This window comes from Xenopus tropicalis, chromosome 4, assembly GCF_000004195.4.
Source record: "Xenopus tropicalis strain Nigerian chromosome 4, UCB_Xtro_10.0, whole genome shotgun sequence".
Taxonomy (NCBI): domain Eukaryota; kingdom Metazoa; phylum Chordata; class Amphibia; order Anura; family Pipidae; genus Xenopus; species Xenopus tropicalis.
Window position 1 is genome coordinate 99,723,722 of NC_030680.2, and position 21,604 is coordinate 99,745,325.

Genomic DNA, 21,604 nt, shown 5'->3' on the forward strand with positions numbered 1-21,604 from the left:
AAAGAAATTTCCCATAATGCCTCACTCCTGCACCAAGACCCGTGTACATGCTCAGTTTGTAAGACTACGAGGAAGCTTCCTGCTTGATTGGCTTAGATCCACATTCCTAAGGGGGGGAGTGAGTTCTTAGTATTCTTGAGGGAGGGGGGAGCAGGAGAGAGAGCTGTGTGTCTCTGGCAGAGGAAAGCAAAGAGACAACAGATCTTTTGACAGAGAACTCAGTGCAGCGTTTCTGTGAGGGCTTATGGCTGTATTTACATAGACCTTTCTGATAAAGCTTACTTGGTTTTTACGTTTCTTTCTCCTTTAACTTTTATGGGAAATAGTTTGTGTTAGAAGCACATGGCCCAAAAACGCAGGCATCTATTTCTTGGGATAGTATATATGCAGTGGACTGCACAATGATAATTCAGTTGAGGTCTTTAAATTTATAGTGTATTTCACTCTTAATACACATTTTGCAAGCTATATTTAATAGGGCAGTGTCAGGCAGCTTAACTGGCCATGCAGTCATTAAACATCCAACCTATTGGCATTCTCGTTAATTTTAAGGAGACATATTGAATAAATGGGAAAAAAAAGCAATTTTATAGTCAATTATGTCTCTGTCCGTGTTTCAAATGAAGGGTGGGCCTCTCCTAACAGTCCCTGCCAGAAGCACAGCAGGAGGGGAATAACCAATCACAGCCTTGCACTCAAAGCAAAGACAGGCTTCAGTTCCCTAGCTGCTGATTGGTTTCTATCCTACAGTGCCATGTACTGAGTGCCACTGGCTCCCCTGCACAGCCTGACAATTCGGTCAGCGGGAAGTGGAACAGATGGGCAGGACTAGTAGGGTTTTGGTGGAATTTTTTCAATAAATCAGTCCAAAAAACAACTTTTTTAAGTACAATCCTTATACTTATAATTCTGATTTAAAAATTGGAATTTCGGCCCTTTAAGTTACCAGGAGCAGCTTTTTGCTACCCCTGGTAACTCAACTCAACTCACCTCATGGCAGCAGCACTCCTGCCGATCAGGTATAAAATGTAGCTTTTACAGTAGCCTGTTTACCTTTTTTATGTAAAATATATATTTTCTAACACACTGAGGTGGTTTTATAAGATTTGGATATTGAAGGCGAACAACCACTTATTTTTTGCCTATTTATTTTTTGAGTATTGGGAGGGAACTGGCATATCGGGAGAAAAACCTATGCAAACAAGGAGAAAGCATAAAAATGTCCCAAAAGATGTTACTAAAGGAAATTTTCCCTTGAATATTTTTATATTTCCTTATTGCTTTCTTCAACTTAAGAGATCTACGCTGTCAGATTCTGTTTAATTTTTTCCATCACATCAATGTTTCATCAACAATTCTTTGCAAGATGGGCCTGCTATCTGCAAACAATCTGAAAAATTCTAGTGCCAGGCTGTATTAGTCAGTATTAAGGTAGTTATTGCCCTTGTGGCAGGCTGATATCAGTCTGAGCTGCATCATACGGCCAACCTAGCTTTGGAACTGTTCAGGTGCCTCTAGAAACTTTCATAAGCTTGTTCACATATGGTTTATGTAGGTAGCACACCCATATTGAAAAAATGTCTCCACTTATATATGCAAACATTTTTCACGGTCAGGTTTGCTTATAAACAGCAAATAAGTGAAAATGGTTTTGGATTTACATTAGTGTTTTTTCTCCTTGACAGAAGAGCAGCAGTTCAGAGTCATTAAGTGACAAGGGCTCGTCAGAACTGAAAAAAAGCTTTGACGCTGTTGTGTTTGATGTTCTCATGGTTACACCAGAGGAATATGCTGTAAGTGATCACCAGCCCTCAGAAGGGACACTGTATTCTCATATTGAGCATTAAACACCCAATAAGAATATAAGTTATTATTGGCAGTGTGACTTCCCTAATATTTCAAGTGGTGGGCTGTTTTATTTAAAAAATCTATTACCAAAAAAAAAAAAAAAAAAAAGTAGTGATGAAATTGAAACTATTTGTGTTGTATTCCAGAATTCTGGGTGTGATTAGTTAACAGGTTCAAATGATTTCACTAAATATTAACCCCTTGCTTCTTTTTGAAGGGTCAGATAACACTAATGGATGTCCCTGTTTTTAAAGCAATTCAACCAGAGGTTAGTAGTTCTTTTAGTTATATATTTTAATGTTTAATGCATTAAAGTGTGTTGACACAAAACTGTCTTATAAATCGTCATTATCCATTCTAAACAGACACTTTTTTGTTTTTCTGCATGTAGTATAGCCTGTAGATGCATAGCACTGTCCCAAGCCCATAGTCGCTTTTTAAAACAGGCTTTTTTTGTTAGGCCCTGCTAAATTTTTATAATGCTGGGACAGGTTGGAGGGATTCAGAAAATAAAATGTTAATACTACAGGCCTCCTATGAATATGATGCTGACCTATTGGTATTAGTATTGCTTTCTCTACTTCTGATCTTCTAAAGCCTACTTCTGTATAGTTATTAATTTCATGGAAACTAGGTATGTGTGTGTATATGTATATGTGTATATGTATATGTATATATATATATATATATATATGTGTATATATTTACACTTAGAGGTAAATATTTTGTCCTACTTTCCTGCCAGATTTGCTTCATCCCCAGATCTGCCAAACACTGCTCTTTTCACAACAAACCTGGCCCTTTTCTCAGCAGTCTGGGCCCCCATTATTTGTTGGAGAAGTCCTACCTGTACCCCAGTTACTGAAGTCCCTGAGCAAACTTAAACATATTTACGCAAATGTGAGTGCTAATTTCAATTGACTGAAAATAACACATGAAATATGCCCTGTACAAAGCATTGGGCAGCTTGATAGTTAATACTTAGCAACACCAAATGTAGTAGAAATCACAGCATCTAAACATTTCTTGTAGGCAGTTTTCTTATTCTTACTTCATGTATTTTTCTAGTTCAGAAAGTCATCTCGATTGCGCTATGTGTTTGAGATCTGTCACAGATTTTCAGTAATATTGAAGCTTTGACACAAAGACCTACCCACAGAATTCCAGTTATATTCTAGTCTGGAAAATTGTGAAAGATGTTTTAAGACCTTTAATGTTTTTTTTAGTGAAATAGTTTGTTTTTTTATTTTGAGGTATGCTTTGGATCATTGCCTTATTGTATAGGCAGCACCGTGGCTCAGTGGGTACCACTTCTGCATTGCAGAGCTAGAGTCCTGAGTTCTATTCTGGCTGGGCACTATATGCAAGGAGTTTGTATGTTCTTCCCTCGTGTCTGTGTGGGTTTCAATAAAGTACGTCAGTTTCCTTCCACACTGGAGGATAATTGGCTCCAGATAAAACTGACAGTAGTGTGTTAATGTGTTAGGGTCTTTAGACTGTAAGCTCCACTGGGGTTGTGGTTGAGGTAAACAATGTAAAGCGCTGTGGGAATGTGTCAGCACTATATAAATACATGAAATAAAATTAATCTTTTGATTCCATTTATTCACTCTGGAACATTAACTTTCAGGATTTTACTTTATACTTAAGATGTCCATTTCTTTAAAGGAGAATGTAAGGCTAATAAAGAGTTAATCCCAAGCTGCAGGCATACCTTCAGTTCTCTCAATAGTGCCCTTAAGTCTCCCCATATTTCTTCAGATGATCAGAAGCTTCATAGGAAAAAAAAAAAAACGCTGAACTCTGTAAAGAAAGTTCAAATAATTCCTCAGTCCTTCACCAAGACCAACACCGGTGTACATGTGCAGTTTGTAAGACTATGAGGAAGCTTCCTGCTTATTGGCTCAGATCCACATTCCTAAGGGGGGGCGTGAGTTTTTAGCATTCTTGAGGGAGGGAGAACAGTAGAGGAGAGAGCTGTGTGTCTCTGGCACAGGAAAACAAAAAGACAACAAATCTTTTGACAGAGAAGTCAGTGCAGCGTTTCTGTGAGTGCTTATGGCTGTATTTACATAGACCTTTCTGATAAATCTTACTTAGTTTATACCTTTCCTTCTCCTTTAACTTACTCTGTTGTTTCTCAACTCAACCCATTTGCCAACTCAAGCCCAACCCATTCTCTCTCATACCAGCAAATTGGCTCTGGACCGGCGATGTAGTGAATGACAACGAACATGTCCACAGCACACAATAATAGTAGTTAGTAAGTGTTGTGATAGGCCATACAAACCAACATCAAACCTCAAAGTGGACAGCCTTTTTCAGCTCATCCAACTAGCGATTCCTGCTTGTTTCAGGCCACTGCACAGTGGACCTGTGCAGCACTATGACCATACCTGCTAAAGCTCCCTGCTGGTATTTCGCAGTAATATGTGGGTTTTGCTTTGCATTCCTGCCTAATCTAATTGCAATTTCTATCCAAAACTTTTCATGGTCTTCCAGACTTGATTTTAGCTTCCTTCTAACTTCTGTTTTTGACAGCAGAAATTACAAACAGAGTTTGTGTTAAGACATTTATATATCCCTCCCCTGCATTTTATGAGTCAATTATCTTTATTTTCAGATCAAGGTTAGAGGAGACCATGGTTGTTCAGTATAGTACAACACCCAGAGAGTTTGCAAGGGTCAGAGAAATAGGATGAAAAACTGAGTTCATCTGAAATAGATTAAGATCTAACAAATTGCGACATTACAAAACAAAAACAAAAAAAACTAGTGGATAAACTGAAAGGGTGCTCTAATATTGCACATTTTTTTAATGCAGTTCAGCAAATTAGTAATAGTTACAATTCTCAGAGATGTTTAAAATTCACCCATGCAGAAGGTGTATTACTTTTTTGTTTTAGTAATTAATTAGAGTTTAAGACAGGGTGCCTAAATCTTTGAATATGACTTTACACTAGAATTACTCACTCTTATTTTGCAGTGCAACTCTTGCTTTACAGTGCACTGTGCCAGTACAATGGCCAGACTAAAGGTAACCTTGCATTACCACACAGAACTCTGTGGCACAGATATACAGTAAAAGGGCTTATTGCAGCTGCACTGTACATTCTGATTGACCATCAACAGAAGCTGTAGTGACACACACTGATCTGGGAAATGTACAGTGTCAGCACTGTCATGTTTAAAGAAGAAAGCCTGATGTATCTGTATTGTGACCTAGTATGTTTCCCCCAAAAACCTGCTTGATATGTATATACATTGGAGCTCATGACTGTTTTTCATTGACTTTTGTTTATTATTAAATTAAATACAGTATTTTTTTGCAAGTGAGGGCTGTTTTAGTTCACCTTGTAGCATTCTAACCTTTTCCAGACATGTGGCCTGTCTGTTACACTGTCTCCAACACTTCATTAGACATCTCCTAAATTCCAACTATCAAATGCTTCACAGAATCACTTCACTTTTAAATGATCTATACACTTTGGTATTTGTTTGAATGGATTCATTGCAGTATTCTTATTAAAGGGGATTATCTCGGAGGCAGTGTTTCTGACATTGTTATGGCTAAAATAAAGGCATTTAGGTGCATATTAATAAGAACAGTTGGGATGGCAGTGTGGGTAACACTGTGACCAGAGTAAACTACAAAGAATACATGGCCACAAGATGACACAGATTCATTGTTTCTAACATAAGGTTTATGGGTTTATGTTGCATGGCTTTAACTACAAGTTTTTGCCCATTATGCTCAGCAATCTAAAAACATATATTTTTCCCAGGAATTATCAAGCTGTGGCTGGAATAAGAAGGAAAAATACAGTTCTGCACCCAATGCAGTGGCTTTCACAAGACGCTTTAACCAAGTGAGTATTATTTTCTTGTTTTCCTTAAAGGACATGTAAAGCCTAAATTTACCTACAATGTATATCAGTTGAGCAAGCCTCCCCCACCCAAATGGCATCATTTGTACTGCATATATCCCCTCCGCTTGCCAGCACCATCACATTTTCCTAAAGCAAATAGCAGCTTTCACCTGGTGGCCATTTTCCCTCTGATACATAATTGCATATATTTAAATCTGCAAACAGCATACACACACACAGACCCTTATTCAGCATACATTTCATCAGGAATACAGGCTCACACAGGCACAACTGTCTCTGATAAAAGTTCTGCTTTGTTTGAGCTAAGCTCAGGAGAGGAGGTTAGGAGAAAAAAATTTGAAGCAGACCGCTAGAGTTTCTGTGGGAACCAGCAATGCCATCTCTTCACTGGCTGCTAGACTGGAGGGCCTGTTTAGTAATCTGAGCTTAGAACAACTGAGCATGCCCATGAGCCAACAGCTAAAGCAAATTCCTGAGGGAGGGGGCCAAGTGAGTTACAGGAGGAGAAGCAAATCTAAGTGATTAAGGGGATGTTGCAGCCTTACTATTAACCTCTGGACAACCAGTGTGGCAGGTACTGAAAGATTTCAAAGAGGCTGTTCACTAATTACATTTTTGTGTGTGGGGGGGTTTACTTGTCCTTTAAAATTCTTTAATCAAAATCTATGTTTAAAGGAATACTGGCATCAGAAAAAACGTTTTATTCAAAAACACATTGGTTTTTTGGAACTTGTTCAGCAGAATCCTGCATTGAAATCCATTTTTCAAAAACACAAACAGATTTTTTTTCTGTTTCATTTTGAAATTTCACATGGAGATAGCCATTCCATTCTTCATTCCCCAGGATGCCACAACAATGTGAATTGTGGTCTGATAAACTTCTGTCACACTTTACTGCTGCGCTGTAACCCCCATTTGAAAGCTTGAAAGAGGCAGAAGAGAAAGACAAATAATTCAAAAACTATAAAAAAAATAAATCAAACCAATTAATTAAAATTAAAACCAATTGCAAAGTTGCTAGGAATTAGGGCTAAGAGTTAACTTAAAGGTGAAACACCCCTTTAAGTTGTCAAAGCAGATGCAAGTTTTGGCTGTCTTTGTCTTGTTTCAAATTTTAGTTTTACCACCAGCATAGGAATTCAGGCATAAAGGCCACCATTAGAAAATTTGGGGCCGCATACAAGTTATTTATATGGGGCCCTCAATAAATATAAAAGCGCAGCACTTACATTTTGGCCATGCCCCTTGTGTGTGCAATATAAACAGTTGATGTTTAACAAGCAGTTCATACAAGGAGTTATTAATTAATGTGCTATTTAATCAATAGTCTGATCTTTGGGGGTCAGTGGAGTTTGCCGACACTCCTTTCTGTCCCTACTCTGCACTGTCCTTGTTTGATATGGAAGTTGAGGAAAGAAGTAATGCACGTTTTATTGCAACCTCGAAAATTAGGAATAGGCCTCTAAGTGATCTTGTATATGCACAAAAATGTACTACTATTATATCACTTTACTGTAAACTGACATCCTTACTGGACACTGATACTTAGAAGTAGCAAGCTAAATACTGTTTAAGATTGCACCATTTAAGAAAAGTGGTAAATTAAACAAAGGAGACAAAAAACCTCCAGAAAAAGTCTGAAAATGTTGTTTATAGTCAAATACTGGTGGGTTTGGGCTTACCCAAACACAAACTGAGTGTCTATTTTGGATTGTGGTCTGGCAAGGCTCATGCAGACACAGGCCACATAGAGAAATATATAGCAATATATGACACCCACTAATCATGCCACGAAACACAAGTCAAATCTACACATACTTGGCATTTCTGTAAATAAAAAAGTCAGCTGAAATGAATTTTTCTGCAGCTACTCATGCTAAATGGAAACCATCCAAAGCGCAGTTGTACAACTTTGTATATGGAAAATCCCTTCTGCTATGGATAGCAAGCATTTGTTTTCCTCATTTTTTCTGATAATAAACGCTTCTGGGCCTCTAATTTTATGATGGTGAACTCTTAAGCTCTGTGTTTTCCTAAAAACTGTACACAATAATAACCATGGCAGTAAAGACAACAGTTGCACCTGATTTCCTATTTACTTTTGTTACATTCTTTGTAAAAGTGAATAGTAAATCAGTAAACATGGTTTTTATAGAGAGATTGTATTTTAGGGTTTAAATATCTTTAGGTAAGTGTAGGGAGAAGGCTTATTTATACAATACAGTGTCACTGTGAAGGTATTGAATTGTTAAAGCTGCAAGAGAGTAATTTAAAGTGTGTTCATGTTGATAAAATGCCAAGCTGGAAAACTAAGGGTAGAGGAATTAGTTCACTGCTCTGTTCCAGGGACTGTAACTGCTGTTTGCTGGTGTTCCGAAATGGATTAATGTAAATGTGCAGAGAATTTCTACATTGCTTACAATACAGCCATCTTAACAGAATGCAAGATCTACCCTTCATTGCTGGGAATCTTTTAATAGAATCTTTTAGTTGAAAGCTGAGATGCAATTGTATATCATTAATAAATGCACATTACATTAAGAGGAAGCAAGTAATTAGCTCTGTTGTTTGACTTTAAATGATAAAACAAAACAAAACCTCCAGCATTTTGAACCCTTAACTGTATAGTTCCTTTCATTCCAAATATGTTAGTCACATTGGTCTACGGGCACTTTGAGTACATTTCTATTCCTCATAATATAGAATGGGCTTTCTATCAGCCCAGAGTGACTAAAAGATTTGGTGGCCTGGCCACATTGTCATATGAAAGTGAAACCAATGCCACAAGGTTCTTTGCTTAGAGTTCTGTTTTAGTAGAGGGGCCAATAAAAATAACCAGTAGCTGTAGTGGGCAATTTCTTTTTTTTTTTTATTATCTTTTGCTCAGAAATTAAGCTGAACTTTTAGTGGAGCCAAGTCTCCAGGATTTGTTTTTGTTCAACATGGTTGCATAACATTGGTTTTAGTTCAGCACAGGCATCTTGTAGCACAAGCAGTAGATATTTTTCTAATTAAAGGGGAATGCCACCCAAAAACAACTTGAGCTTTTTGGGGAAAAAAAAATAACAATTTCAAGCAACTTTGCAATATACATAAATTAAAGAATATGCAGCCTTTTAATGATTTTTATTGTAATAATATGCTTTGGAACATTTACCTTAGCCCTAACCCCTGTTCTCCCGCTGATCTGGCTGACTTAAAAAATTTAACAGTAGTCGACTGTCCTCAGCCTGCATCCTCCAAATCCCACAATTCCATGCAAGCATGATGTCAATAAGGAACATCACAGTCCAATGTATTGTGTGTTATGTAGTTCCTGAATGCTGTCTGTAAGTTGTTATTTTTTAATTTTATCTATGTTTTAGTTCATACTCACCCGCTACTTTTTCAAATGATGCAGAAAGAGTTTTGCAGCTGAATTTCAGCATATAAAAATGGTATTTATTCATACTTTATGAAGGAACAGATTACAGTGATAGGTATATTAGGGGTTTCTGTGTTGTGTGGGGCTCATTAACAAATTTTGGTTCGGAAGCCTGATTATTCTCTACTAATTATTCTCGAAAGGCTGATGCAGTTTCATTTAAATGCATCTTTTATGTCATATCAGTAGTAGCCCTTTGTTGTTTGGGGAAACTGTAGACTGTAAGGTGGGGAAAAAACAAATGAGCGTTTTAAGGAATTTGATTCTCACCATGTGCACGAATGATCAGAGCAGAAAGCCAGGCGTGCTATGTACCTAAGTAAAGCCAGTCTTTCACTTTTCAGGAAATTATAATTCCTGTTTCAAGTCTCTGCTTCCAAGAATAACAGGTTTTATTGCATTTCACTTTTTTTTTTTAACTTTCCTAGATACTTTAAAAAAATACATCTTGCGGTTATATAATGCATTGGAACATATATGGGAATGTTTATGAAGAAGGGAAAGAAGGGATCAGAACCTTACTTTCTGGCAACAAAATTCCAGACTTTTTGAAGTCAAATGACCAAGTTTCCACACTGGAAAGCTTTTTACTGCATAAAGTAGTGTGCAGCATACTGTGTGATAGGGGAATCTGTGCCTGTGGTGAAATGGTCCGTAACCTGAATGAAATAGGGCAGCATGCTGATTTTGGTGAACATTATGCTCAGTAGATATAGGGTAGGTTTTGTAGCTCAGTAAGTGGGGGGACCAAAATGATAGAAATCACCCCCTTAGTTTAATGGGGATTGCCAGAAAGCACCAAGTGCTGCCAAGGGACAGGATCTTTTTGGCTCAAAATATTTAGCATTGTACATTTTCAAGCAATAAGCTTCCGTGACTTGATCCATGGGATAGGAGGGTGAACAAAAGTATTAGTTTTTTTACCCCATGGAGCTACAAATGCTTAAAAGTGCACGTGTGCCAGGGTGGAGGATCTGAAACATTTATTCTTCAATACATATGTATACCAGTGTAGTACCTTACCTAAGATCTACATGGTATAGGGGCTTCAACTTAGCATAGAAAGGCTTTTGAGTGTTACTGACAGAAAAGTTAGGTCCTCCCCAGTACTTAATGAAGTTTAGATGGAAACTCTGTGACATTCCAGACTTCTTACTAGAAGTGAATAGAGCACCAGCGAGCCAACCTATAAGGGCATCTGTTCATCTCTTCCCTTTGCTATATTACAAAAATTAATAAATAAACAACAAAATGACATGCTATAATGATGTAACAGTGTGCTTTATTTGAAATGCTTGTTCTTATTCCTATTTTGTTTTCATTGCAGGTGAGTTTTTGGGTAGTTCGAGAGATACTTCATGCACAAACACTAAAAATTCGAGCTGAGGTTTTGAGTCATTACATTAAAACTGCCAAGGTGACAGCAAATTCTTTCTTTCTTTATTATTCTTTGTCATTAATGTAAATATAAGATGAAGGCACTGCTTACCTAAACTAGGAACACCCACATGTAAATATTTGCTGATAACACATCATTTGGCAGCACTTCAGGATACTATTAAATACTTCCAGGTGTGTGAATTAATGTGTTGCAGGCACTTTAATATACCCGATACACAACTGGTTTAATGTATTACCTAATGTTTAATGCTAGAATGTTACTTCCAAATGGACAGTGATTTGGTCCTGTCCTAAAATGTATTCTTATAAGTAGTATGATATAGAGAGTTTATTCTAAGATAATTTTCACTTGGTCTTAATTTTTTATTTGTGTTTTTTTTTTTTCATAATTTTACTTTTTCTTTGGCATTACAGCAGTAATCTGGTTGCTAGGGTTCAAATTACCTTGGCAACCATTGAGTGGTTTGAATGAAAGTGATATATTTACAGGAGAGAACCTAATTAGAAAAATAAGTAATAAAAAGTAGCAATAACATTGTAGCCTCTCAGAGCAATAGTGTTTTGGCTGCTGGTGTCATTGACCCCATTTAAAAGTAGAGTCAGACAAAGCAGTCAATTCAAAAACTGTCAAAAATAAACAATGAAGACTGATTGAAGAGTTGCTTAGAATTGCCCATTCTATAACATACTAAAAGGTATTTAAATTTTAACCACCCTTAAAGAGATACTGACACCAGAAATGAAACCTTTTTTACATCTGTCATAACATTGTCTTTGCATGCTATTTATAATTTTGCCATAAAAGTATTTGTCCAAGCTTTTACATTCCCTATCTCATCCCCCACGATCCTCTATGAGGAGGCTGCCATATTTGTCCAGCAGGAGTCCGTTAGCATTAGAAGCCATAACTGACAGGCTGAGAAGGGACAGTCAGGCTGGCAAAACAGTCAGGTTTTGGGATTTCAAGTAACAATTACTTACAAAAGCAAACCTATCAGCAAAAAATGATCAACATGACCAGTAGGCAACTTTTTATGTAGATTCATATTTTAAAAAGTTGTTTTTTCGTGTCAGTATCACTTTAACTCAAAAAATCAAAACCTTATCTTTTTTTTTTTTAATTAAAAATTCTAATTAATAAATGTGATATTTGGGGGGGGGGGGGGGGGGGAGGGGAGATACATGTAAGTTTTGTCTGTATTTGTAGTTAATCACAAAAACATGTTAGAATTTGAGTATTTATTTAAAAAAAGAAAGTTTAACATGATTTGCAAAAGACAGTCATGTAGCATATCCCAGATCAGGATGGCTGGGCAGTATACTGAATTATTGTTTAGCGTCTTGTCAACACTGTCTCCGAGTTTTCTATAATTATTCCAAAATGTCTGTGCCTGTATCAGTATTGTACATGTTAAAATACATATATTCTTATTTGAATACAGTAATATATATATATATACATATATATATATATATATATATATATATATATATATATATATACATATATACATATATATATATATATATACATATATACATATATATATACATATATACTCTCTGTTTTATATTTGTAGAAGCTGTATGAACTAAACAACCTCCATTCCTTAATGTCTGTGGTGTCTGGGCTTCAGAGTGCTCCAATCTTTAGGCTGACCAAGACATGGGCAGTAAGTATTCTTCTGTTTCTGTAAATAAGCTCTGATGTAATGAAAAGAAATCTTTTGATGGCTTATTGTTTCCAGTCTTGGTCCTCTTATAAATCAAATGGTTTAAAAATTCAACTCTCAGTGCTCTAGAGCCAACAGATTTTCTTACATTTGTCTTGGCAGCCTCTCTTCAAATAGGTGAGTTTATGGAATTCAAGGGAATAATTCATAAGGATTTTTCTAAAAGTAAGAATGGGGGATGGGGCATGTTTAACTCTATTTACTTTTACTTCTGACATGTACAATACTACAGCAGCTCTTTAAGCTGTTCTCCTACTGATAAACACATTTTTTTCATGACATCTTATCCATGCTAATATTTTGTGCAGGTTAAGGTGCTAATGGCCACTTGTCTGTTACTTCTAGTATCTTAATGCTGGCTGCCTTTCCTGAATCTGCTCTGTGCAGGATTACAGTAATACAGTTACCTCAGTAATGAGTCAGTGCATGGAGTAGTGGGGGGAAGGAAGGTAATACAGCTGGCATAGAGTTGTAATGTATGGCAGCGCTATGCAAACAGACTGCCAAGCTCAAAAAACAAAAATCTCATGTGGTAATTTAAACACTGTAATACTGAAAATGTAATGATTTTTTTATGCCTTGTACTTTTGTTTTCCTTTATCGTTTTTCATCATATCTGACAGATGAAATTCTTACTATAAACTGAGCTTTTTTCCTCAGCTCTGATACTTAATGAGCTAACAGAGGATCCTCTGGTGGTTTTTTGCTAGCTGTGTTAGGAGACTGTTGGAAGACACTGTCAAGAGTTTGCTTTGCAGAACAGAAATTTAAGAAGTGAAAGGCGATGCCTTTATTGCAGTACTATTTTTTCCTAATAGCATCATCCAATAGTCATGCTGAAACAGCCAACCATTTTTAAAAAAAGAAGCAGCATAATTTTGAATACAATATTCAGTGTACATGTACACAACCACAGAATTAGGGAAATAAGGATGGGAAAAGCATTTAGTCTTAGTTAATCACATTTTGGATAAAGGCAGTTTCACATAGACCTCCCTGTCAGTGCAGATGTCTGAGGTTTTATGTCACTCACCTCTAGAGGCAGGACAATAATTAGACTTATTCCGCTCCGTCTTTCTATATTAAATCCGGACTCTTCCTTGGACCAATTCGGCAGCTAATCGGCCCATGTATGGGCATTTCCAACAGGCCTGCCCAACCGATATCTGGCCTGAAATCGGCCAGATCTTGATCGGGCAGGTTAGAAAATATAGTCAGATTGGGGACCGCATCGGCTCGTGGTGTGGTCCCCGGACCGACTTTACCTATGCCCGTCATTATAATTCGATCATTTTACCCTGGATTCTCTCGCCCACCCGTAGGTGGGGGGATATCGGGAGAAGATTCGCCAAGCGAGTGGATCTTATGGTGTTTGGGGACCTTAAGAGTCCTAAGAGTTAACCATACTACAGGCTGAATTGCTTCAAGATTTCTTATAACAGAATTTAAATTCTTAATTAATGTAATCGCACCCCTTTTCTGGGCTGGACAGTGGGGCTTACTGTTACGGCCCCCTCCCCAGGCTGGACAACAGCAAACAGCCCCCACTGCTTAATCTCTGATACCTAAATAAGGCATACTTCCTATTCTGTCTGCAGTATCTGTCTGTCTTTTTCCAACCAGGGTGTTTTTTTTTTTGTTTTTTTGTTTTATTTTCAACACGCTTTGGCAAACCAGAAGTGTGGACATGCCTACTAATGACTCTTCTCACCAGGGACTTTAAAGAATCTTGGAACACTACCCAAGTCTTTCATCACCTTTCAAGAGTTCTCAGGCCAGGTCTAATAAAAAATTTGAAGCCAAGTCACCAGCAAACCTTGCTAACCCCTCAGATAACCCAAAAAAAGTATATCTCGGTGCAGATCCAACTTAAGGTGGTTGTACTTTGATGAAGTCTCCAAACAAGTGTATCTTTTCACCTATGGTGGGTGATAGAGTAATATCAATATTGCTTAAGAAATGATAAAAAGCTATTTAAAGGATACTGTACTTCACATTATATTTAAACTGATGACACGCAACCAAAATTTGCTGCTTTGTGCGGGTGCCCTAAAAGGATTTTCGTGAACAGTTTAAATATGTATGTGATTTTGAAGCTGTCCATGTATGCTGAGATCCACTTGTTTGATGTGGTCGCCAAATGAGTGAACATTTGCCAGGTTGCTCACCTAGTTTTTGAAACCAAATTGGGCTAATCCAATTATTTGACTCGTGGGGAGATCAGATCATATTAGAATCCTTTTCTGAACCATTAGAGAGCACTGTATTTACTTATTCCAGGCCAACATTTTCTAGCCCGCATTACAGCCGAAGTTTTAGATCCATGTAAGTTGCAGATCCAATAAGTTGCAGACACTGTCAGGAATAGCTGAGTCAACCAACAATATAACCCTGTGTATGTCTAGCATTAGACATACAAGTTAATCTAGAGATAGAAAGAGTAAATATTGCACTAATCTATTTAAAATAATTTGTGTGTGTGAATCTTAAATAATACTGTTGCGGGAAAACATGTTTTTTTCAAAACACATCAGTTAATACTGCTCCTCCAGCAGAATCCTGCACTCAAATCAGTTTTTTAAAAGAGCGAACAGATTTTTTTTATATTTCATATTAAAATTTGACATGGGGCTATCCATTTCCCAACTTTCGCAGGTGCCCACTGACATGTGATGTGCTCTGATAAACTTACGTCACTCTCTAGTGCTGCTCTGCAAGTTGGAGTGATATTGCCCCCTCCTTTTCCCCCCAGAAGCCAATCAGCAGAATAATGGGCAGGTAACAAGATAGCAGCTCTCAGACACCTCTGCTCAAGGATTTAGCTGCCTGAACTGATAGTGCCTCCGTGGTCCATAAGCTAATACCACTGCTGGTACTCTCCTGAATTTTAGCAAGTGATTAAACAAGCAACCCCCCCCCCCCCATGTGGAAAAAAACTGTCCCATGTGCTATTAGCTTCAATTTAAACACCCTAGACCACCCTTAAGGTCCCCATACACGGGCAGATTCTAGCTGCCGATATTGGTCCCTTAGACCGATTCAGCAGCTAATCGTTCTGTGTATGGGCACTACGGACGGGCCTGCCTGACCAATATCTGGCCTGAAATCGGCCAGATATCTATCGGGCAGTTTAAAAAATCTAGTCGGATCAGGGTCCCCGGACCGACTTTGCCTATACCCGTCGTTATAATTCAATCGTTTGGCCCCAGAATTAGCCTGGCGACATCGCCAAGCGAGCGGATCTGAAGGTGTATGGGCACCTTTACCACTTCCAAAAAACAGATTTCCTGAAGGCTGGAGAAGATTTTTTTGTACAGATCAAAATGAAGTCAGATGTCGTTTGCATTGCTAAACATGCTCACATGCTCCACCTAGTGGTAGATATAAGAGCACCCAAAAAGGAGAAACATATTTTGCTATTATGCGAAATAGGTCGTAATGACTGTACATTGATTAGGAAAAAAAATAGTCTATAATCAGTTTTATTACGTAGTGCTGGCTTCTTCTGAAAGCTCAGAATCAGGCACAATACTGTCTGATGGCTGCCTATACACCAATATTACAGCTAAAAAAAATACTTTTGTTGATTCCAGAATAAGATTTGAAATAATTCAATGACTTATTGGCCGAATCCCTTTTAATATAGGTGTAGAATCTATTTCTATCTGAGATTTTAGGATTTTCTTGACTGGGGGATTAGTTGTCATTTAATAAGTGACTTGAAAAGTGTCCCCCTGATTATCATACTGCTTCCATGATATTTGTACCAGCAGCCAGAAGGGATACTGTGCAGGAATGGGGTGAAAAATTAAAAAGAAAAAGTCAGAAATTATGGATGTAAGCAGGTTGATGGATAAGAGTGGGCTAGAGGGATGCTGCATATTTTTAAGTGCCAGTTTTTTTTTTTTTTGAATAGTTTGGATATCAGAACATCAGAATCTATATATTAGGAAAAATTAAAGAGCTTATAAAGTCCACATATAAAAGCACAATTTCATGATGCTGACTCCTTAGCATATCTCTATTATATTGCATGAAAAATCACGACTTGTCTGTGTTGCTTTTTCTTTTCTTGATCACTTCTTCTGGCTACTGTTTACATACACTGGATATAAAAAGTCTACACACGCCTGAAAAATTTATGGGTTTTGTTTAATTTAAAAAAAAAAAAAAAAAACTTTTTCAGAATTTATTCCACCTATACAATTCCATCTATACAAAGTTTGAAACAAATCAGAAACATTTTACAAAAACATGTTTGCATCACTGTGCACACCCTTAAATTATCAAGTAAGTGGCTGCTTTCAGAATCAACCAACCACATTCATTTTCAGCTCAAATAGTATTTAGTATACACCTGACATTAATTAAAGTGGTTCTGATTGAGCTCAGATAAAGTTGGCGTGTTCGTGTAGGATTATTCGTCTTGGCTTCATACTCCAAAAGCCATGGTCAACAAAACTTTTAAAACTTAAAAGGGATCTCATCTGGTATCAATCAGGACAGGAATACAAAAAAGTATCCAAATCATGAAATATTCCATGAAGCACAGTGAAGACAGTCATCGAGTGGAGAAATTATGGCTCAGCAGTGACTGTACCAAGATCAGGATGTCCCTCCAAGATTGATGGGAAGACAATGAGAAAACTGGTCAAAAAGGCCACCAAGAGGTCTAAAGTAAGTTTAAAAGAGTTGGAGCATTTCTTGGAAAGTTCTGGTTGTTCCCTACACGTGACAAATTCATATTCTTTATAAGAAGGATTGCAGCTCCCCAAATGGATTCAATCTGCCAGATCCTCCAAGTAAAGCAAACAATTCTGCAGGGAAGCGCAGAAAAACCACAGGTGCAAATGTGCCAATATTATTGCTTCATTCTCTTAAAAATGTGAGTGCTCAAATCTTTTTCATGCAATCCAGTGTAGATGTAGCGGATCTAAATATCAGACTCTGGCTGAATTACCTACTCACCAGGTATATAGCCAGGCTAAACATCAATCTTTCATCAGGGACTTTCTGTGTATACTATATGGTTACCCACTGAAAACAAAGTGCACCAAAATAGTGTAGTAAAGCTTTAATAAGAAATAAATAGAAACTATATAATATAATAGATATTGGATAGGAATGATGCACACGAAAGTGAGGTTTGTCACCACGAAAGTGAGGCTTGTCACGCAGGACCCTAATCTGATTGAGAATCTGTAAGGTGACCTAAACAGAGCTCTGCGCAGTAGATGCCCTTGCAATTTGACTGATCTGGAAAGTTTTTGCAAGGAGTAGGCAAAAATTGCAGTCCAGATATTACAAACTGACTCTTACCGAAAAATATTGAGTGCTGTAATAAAATCAAAAGGTGATTTGACCAAGTAGAGGGTAGTAGACTTTTGCAATAAAGATGGAATAAGCTCTGACAGGATTTATTTTGGTTTTTGCAGGGGTGTGTAGATTATTTTTTATATCCAGTGTTGTTCTCCAGATAACTGCATTCTGCACTATGTTAGCATTGAGAAGTACATGTTATTCCTTCAGTGAATACAATTTTCACCTTAGCTGGCATTCAGACTTAGAGTCCCTACTTCTGCTTCAAGCCCCCCTGTTAGGGCCAACCCCCAAGTTTGAGAACTATTCCTATAGAGGTTATTGCAAAACCAGGGAGCCTGGTGACTAACTATTCCCCAGTGATCCTTGGAGAAATTAAGCAAAAAGGAGAAAAATATATATATTGTCCATTTTAATGTTATCATTAGGCAGACATTGGGAAAAGAAAAATAAGTCTTACTAACTTTATAAGAAATGCAATTTAACTGTGGGATTTACCTGATACAAGCCAGGTGAGTTGGGCAAAGAGAGTTGAATTCTTGCCATATTACACTAATTTGTGCTATTCATTCTAAAAATTTGCAGGGATAGTTCCAGAAAATAGCTTATTTTGAAAACCACTGATTTTTATTATGATTCTTTTGTCCCATTTTGTGATTTTTTTTTTAATGTTTATTTTTATGTATATTTACAGCTTTTGAGTCGTAAAGACAAAGCCACATTTGAGAAACTAGAGTATGTAGTTAGTAAAGAAGATAATTACAAACGACTTAGAGACTACATCAACAGTTTGAAAATGACACCTTGCATTCCATACTTAGGTAAGTTGCATATTCATATTTAGCAAACATATTATCTAATTTTACTAAGTTGAGCTATATTTATCTCATTTCCTTAATAAAGTAGATAAAATAGAACTTTTTAGTAGCATGTTGTATCTTTCTGTTTCATGAAGTGGGTGTGCCAGATACAGCCTTCTAAGTATTTTATGGTTGTTCCCAGCTTAAAGGTTCTATAGACCAATTTGCATTACATGATTTCTTACTGTAATACATTTGTGAACCTTTAGTATGTCAAATAACTGGCTTAGTAAATGGAAAAATCTGGACAGTGCTTTTATTGGTTATATAGTCTTGACTTTTTGGCGCCTATGAAAAAATAAGTGGAAAGAAAATGTTATTCTCTTAGCTGAAGCCCATTCATGTATCCTAATTTGGCCCTAGTATTGAGATTTTTTCCACATCTATTATTTATTTGAGAATGCTTTGAGTTAGATTCCACCAGTATACTAATGGGGCCTTTTGGATTTTGATCTTTTTTCAACCTAACTTAACTTAAAAACTATGTAACATTCTGTATTACAGAGTAATTTATTTCCTAAAGCTTCAGTGTTTTAGTGGCTTAATTCACTTGGGATTGATTGTCAAATGGTCGTCATACAAATCCACAATTAATTGTGCCCTGCACCACTCCCATGTCATGCACAAAATATGTGCAATGTCAGTTTAAAAAGCATCTGCTTCTTTTGACACCCCCCAAGGAAAAGACGGTTAAAACTTGTCTTTAATTTATTTCACTACATTTTTTTATATCCCTCTATTATTAACAGAAGTTGCTCTTCTTAATAGATTAGCTAAAGCCATTTATGTGAAGGCCATCTCCCATAGAGTTAATTTTAATCAAGTAATTGAAATTTGTAAAAACGACTTACCTTTTGTCTGTAAGAATTCCTTGTATTTGATCCCAACTTTGATATAAATAATCCTTATTGTAGGCCTTTTATCTTGAAAACCTCAGGTCCCAAGCATTCTTTATAACGGGTCCCATACTTGTACTAATTAGGATTACCTTTCCTAACCAACATAAATGCATTCTCTGAAAAATTATTCTTCAATCTCGTCCTTTTCATGTTTTAAGGCTTTTGGTCTGTAGTAATTATTACAGATATAGGACCTGTTATCTGGAAACCCATTATCCAGAAAGCTCTGAATTACGGAAAGCCAGTCTCCCATAGACTCCATTTTAATCAAATGGTTCAGAATTTTAAAACTGATTTGCTTTTTCTCTGTAGTAATAAAACAGTACCTTGTAATTGATCCTAACTAAGATATAATTAATCCTTTTTGGATGCAAAACCATCCTATTAAGTTTAATCAATGTTTTATTGTTTTTTTAGTAGACTTAAGGTATGGAGATACAAATTACGGAAAGACCCCTTATCCGGAATAGCCTTGGTCCCGAGCATTCTGGACCTGTATTTCCTTTTTCTCTGAAATAATAAAACAGTACCTTGTACTTGATCCCAACTAAGATATAATGAATCCTTATTGCAGCCAAAACAATATTACCGGGTTAAATTACTGTTTTAAATAATTTTTTAGTAGACTCAGGGTATGGAGATCCGAATTACGGAAAGACCCCTTATCCGGAAAACCCCAGGTCCCGAGCATTCTGGATAACAGGTCCCATACCTGTATTATATGTAAAGCAACAAATGGGGGGAGATCAACATAGTCAGGCAAATCAGAATCTAATTAAGGACATGGTATGTTTTCTTTTTTTCTGTAATCTTTTAATGATAGAAGAACGAATGACAGAAGGTAAACTCTTTATTTTGTAAAATCTCTACAGCTATACACTGTTTCCATATCTGCACTCTCTCAAGCGTTCTGTCTTTAACAGCAGATATCATTTTTCTAGCCGTATGCTAGTACTTCAGTTTGTGAAAAGTGCTTCTTATGCAAGTATTAGCAAGCCCATTATCCATTTCATAATAGTTTTCCTGCAGCTCTTTATTCATCAGCGCTCCAGCACAGTTAAAAGACAGATGCCAAGGCGATGCTTTTGACCTCCGCTATGTTTGGGGGAAATATTAATCTCTTAATCACCACAAGCTATTCTGCTGTTCCTCTGTTTTGGTATTCCTGTGAATATTAATAGCTGAAATGAATAGTGTAGTGCACTGAAAGTTTGCTTTCCTGACTGCAGTGTTGGCTTTTAGTCAATGACATCTATTTGGACATTTCTACACACAGAAAAGCCAGCTGAAAATTGGCTTGTTTTTCCTCCACTCTTTTTTTATTTTTCCTCTGACCAATACCTGACATCTTTCTTTATAGAAGAGCTGCTCACATGGGATCTTTTAATAGTCTTTGGTGCCTGCCCAGACATTGAGTAAGGATTTTATTAATTAGTTTCTAACAGCACAGGGCCATTGATGTATCAGTGATGAATAGTGTATGACATTTGGTTTACATTTGAGGGAAATCGGTTGCATTTTGGATAGTAGTAGTTCTGGCCTGCTGCATAGATTATTGGAAGCTCATGCTCATTTCAGCCTTTGGCTTTTGATCCAACCATTTAAATAAGTGGTGCCAGTACTTAATCCAGAATCAAATCTCTTTGCCATTTTGGCATTTGTTGGTTTAACTCCTTGTCTGCCAGTTGTGATGACTAAAAAAAACAACTTTTGCTACAAAACTGCACCTGAATGTGAGAATTCTCACAAGCAGGTGGCCAAAGGCTGGCTAGCTGTACTTAAGAGACTTAGTTTTGTGCATACACTTTTCATTTTTACCATACTTTAGGCATCACAAATTCTTTCTGCTCTTCTTCAGACCTTCTCTTTTGGCAAATGCATTGTCTGGAAAGTCTTACTTGGACAATTACATGAGTTATAGCTTTAAATCTGAAAATAATTATGCAAAACAAAACCCACACAAAGAAACAGGGGTTTTTGCCATAAAAGGAGTTTTTCAGAAGAGATTTTTTAGTCAGTAACAAGAGTAGGAAAAATGTAAGCACTGTGATAGTTTTTCTGGACAAGTAGGTTCACTTGTTTATAAAACTGGACATTTTCATGTTATAGTCTTTTAGGACCCTAAATTTATGTCATGCAATGTTATTTTAAAGGAGAATTTATATTCCACATATAATTCAGCACCAGCACAGAATGTGTCCCAGCTGCCCCCCATAGTCTTTTCTGCTCT

The 21,604-nt window shown here is 36.9% G+C and overlaps 1 protein-coding gene across 6 annotated transcripts in view; it reads left to right on the plus strand.

Moving 5' to 3' along the window:
* Positions 1 to 21,604, plus strand: part of ralgps2 (Ral GEF with PH domain and SH3 binding motif 2) — a 126,384-nt gene that overhangs the window by 44,352 nt on the left and 60,428 nt on the right. For all 6 annotated transcript variants that reach the window (XM_031900975.1, XM_031900978.1, XM_004914036.4 and 3 more), the window contains exons 3-8: positions 1,686 to 1,793; positions 2,066 to 2,116; positions 5,634 to 5,717; positions 10,490 to 10,579; positions 12,144 to 12,236; positions 18,310 to 18,436. In XM_031900975.1, the coding sequence (XP_031756835.1) occupies positions 1,686 to 1,793; positions 2,066 to 2,116; positions 5,634 to 5,717; positions 10,490 to 10,579; positions 12,144 to 12,236; positions 18,310 to 18,436 (553 nt within the window). The remainder of the gene's footprint in view (positions 1 to 1,685; positions 1,794 to 2,065; positions 2,117 to 5,633; positions 5,718 to 10,489; positions 10,580 to 12,143; positions 12,237 to 18,309; positions 18,437 to 21,604) is intronic.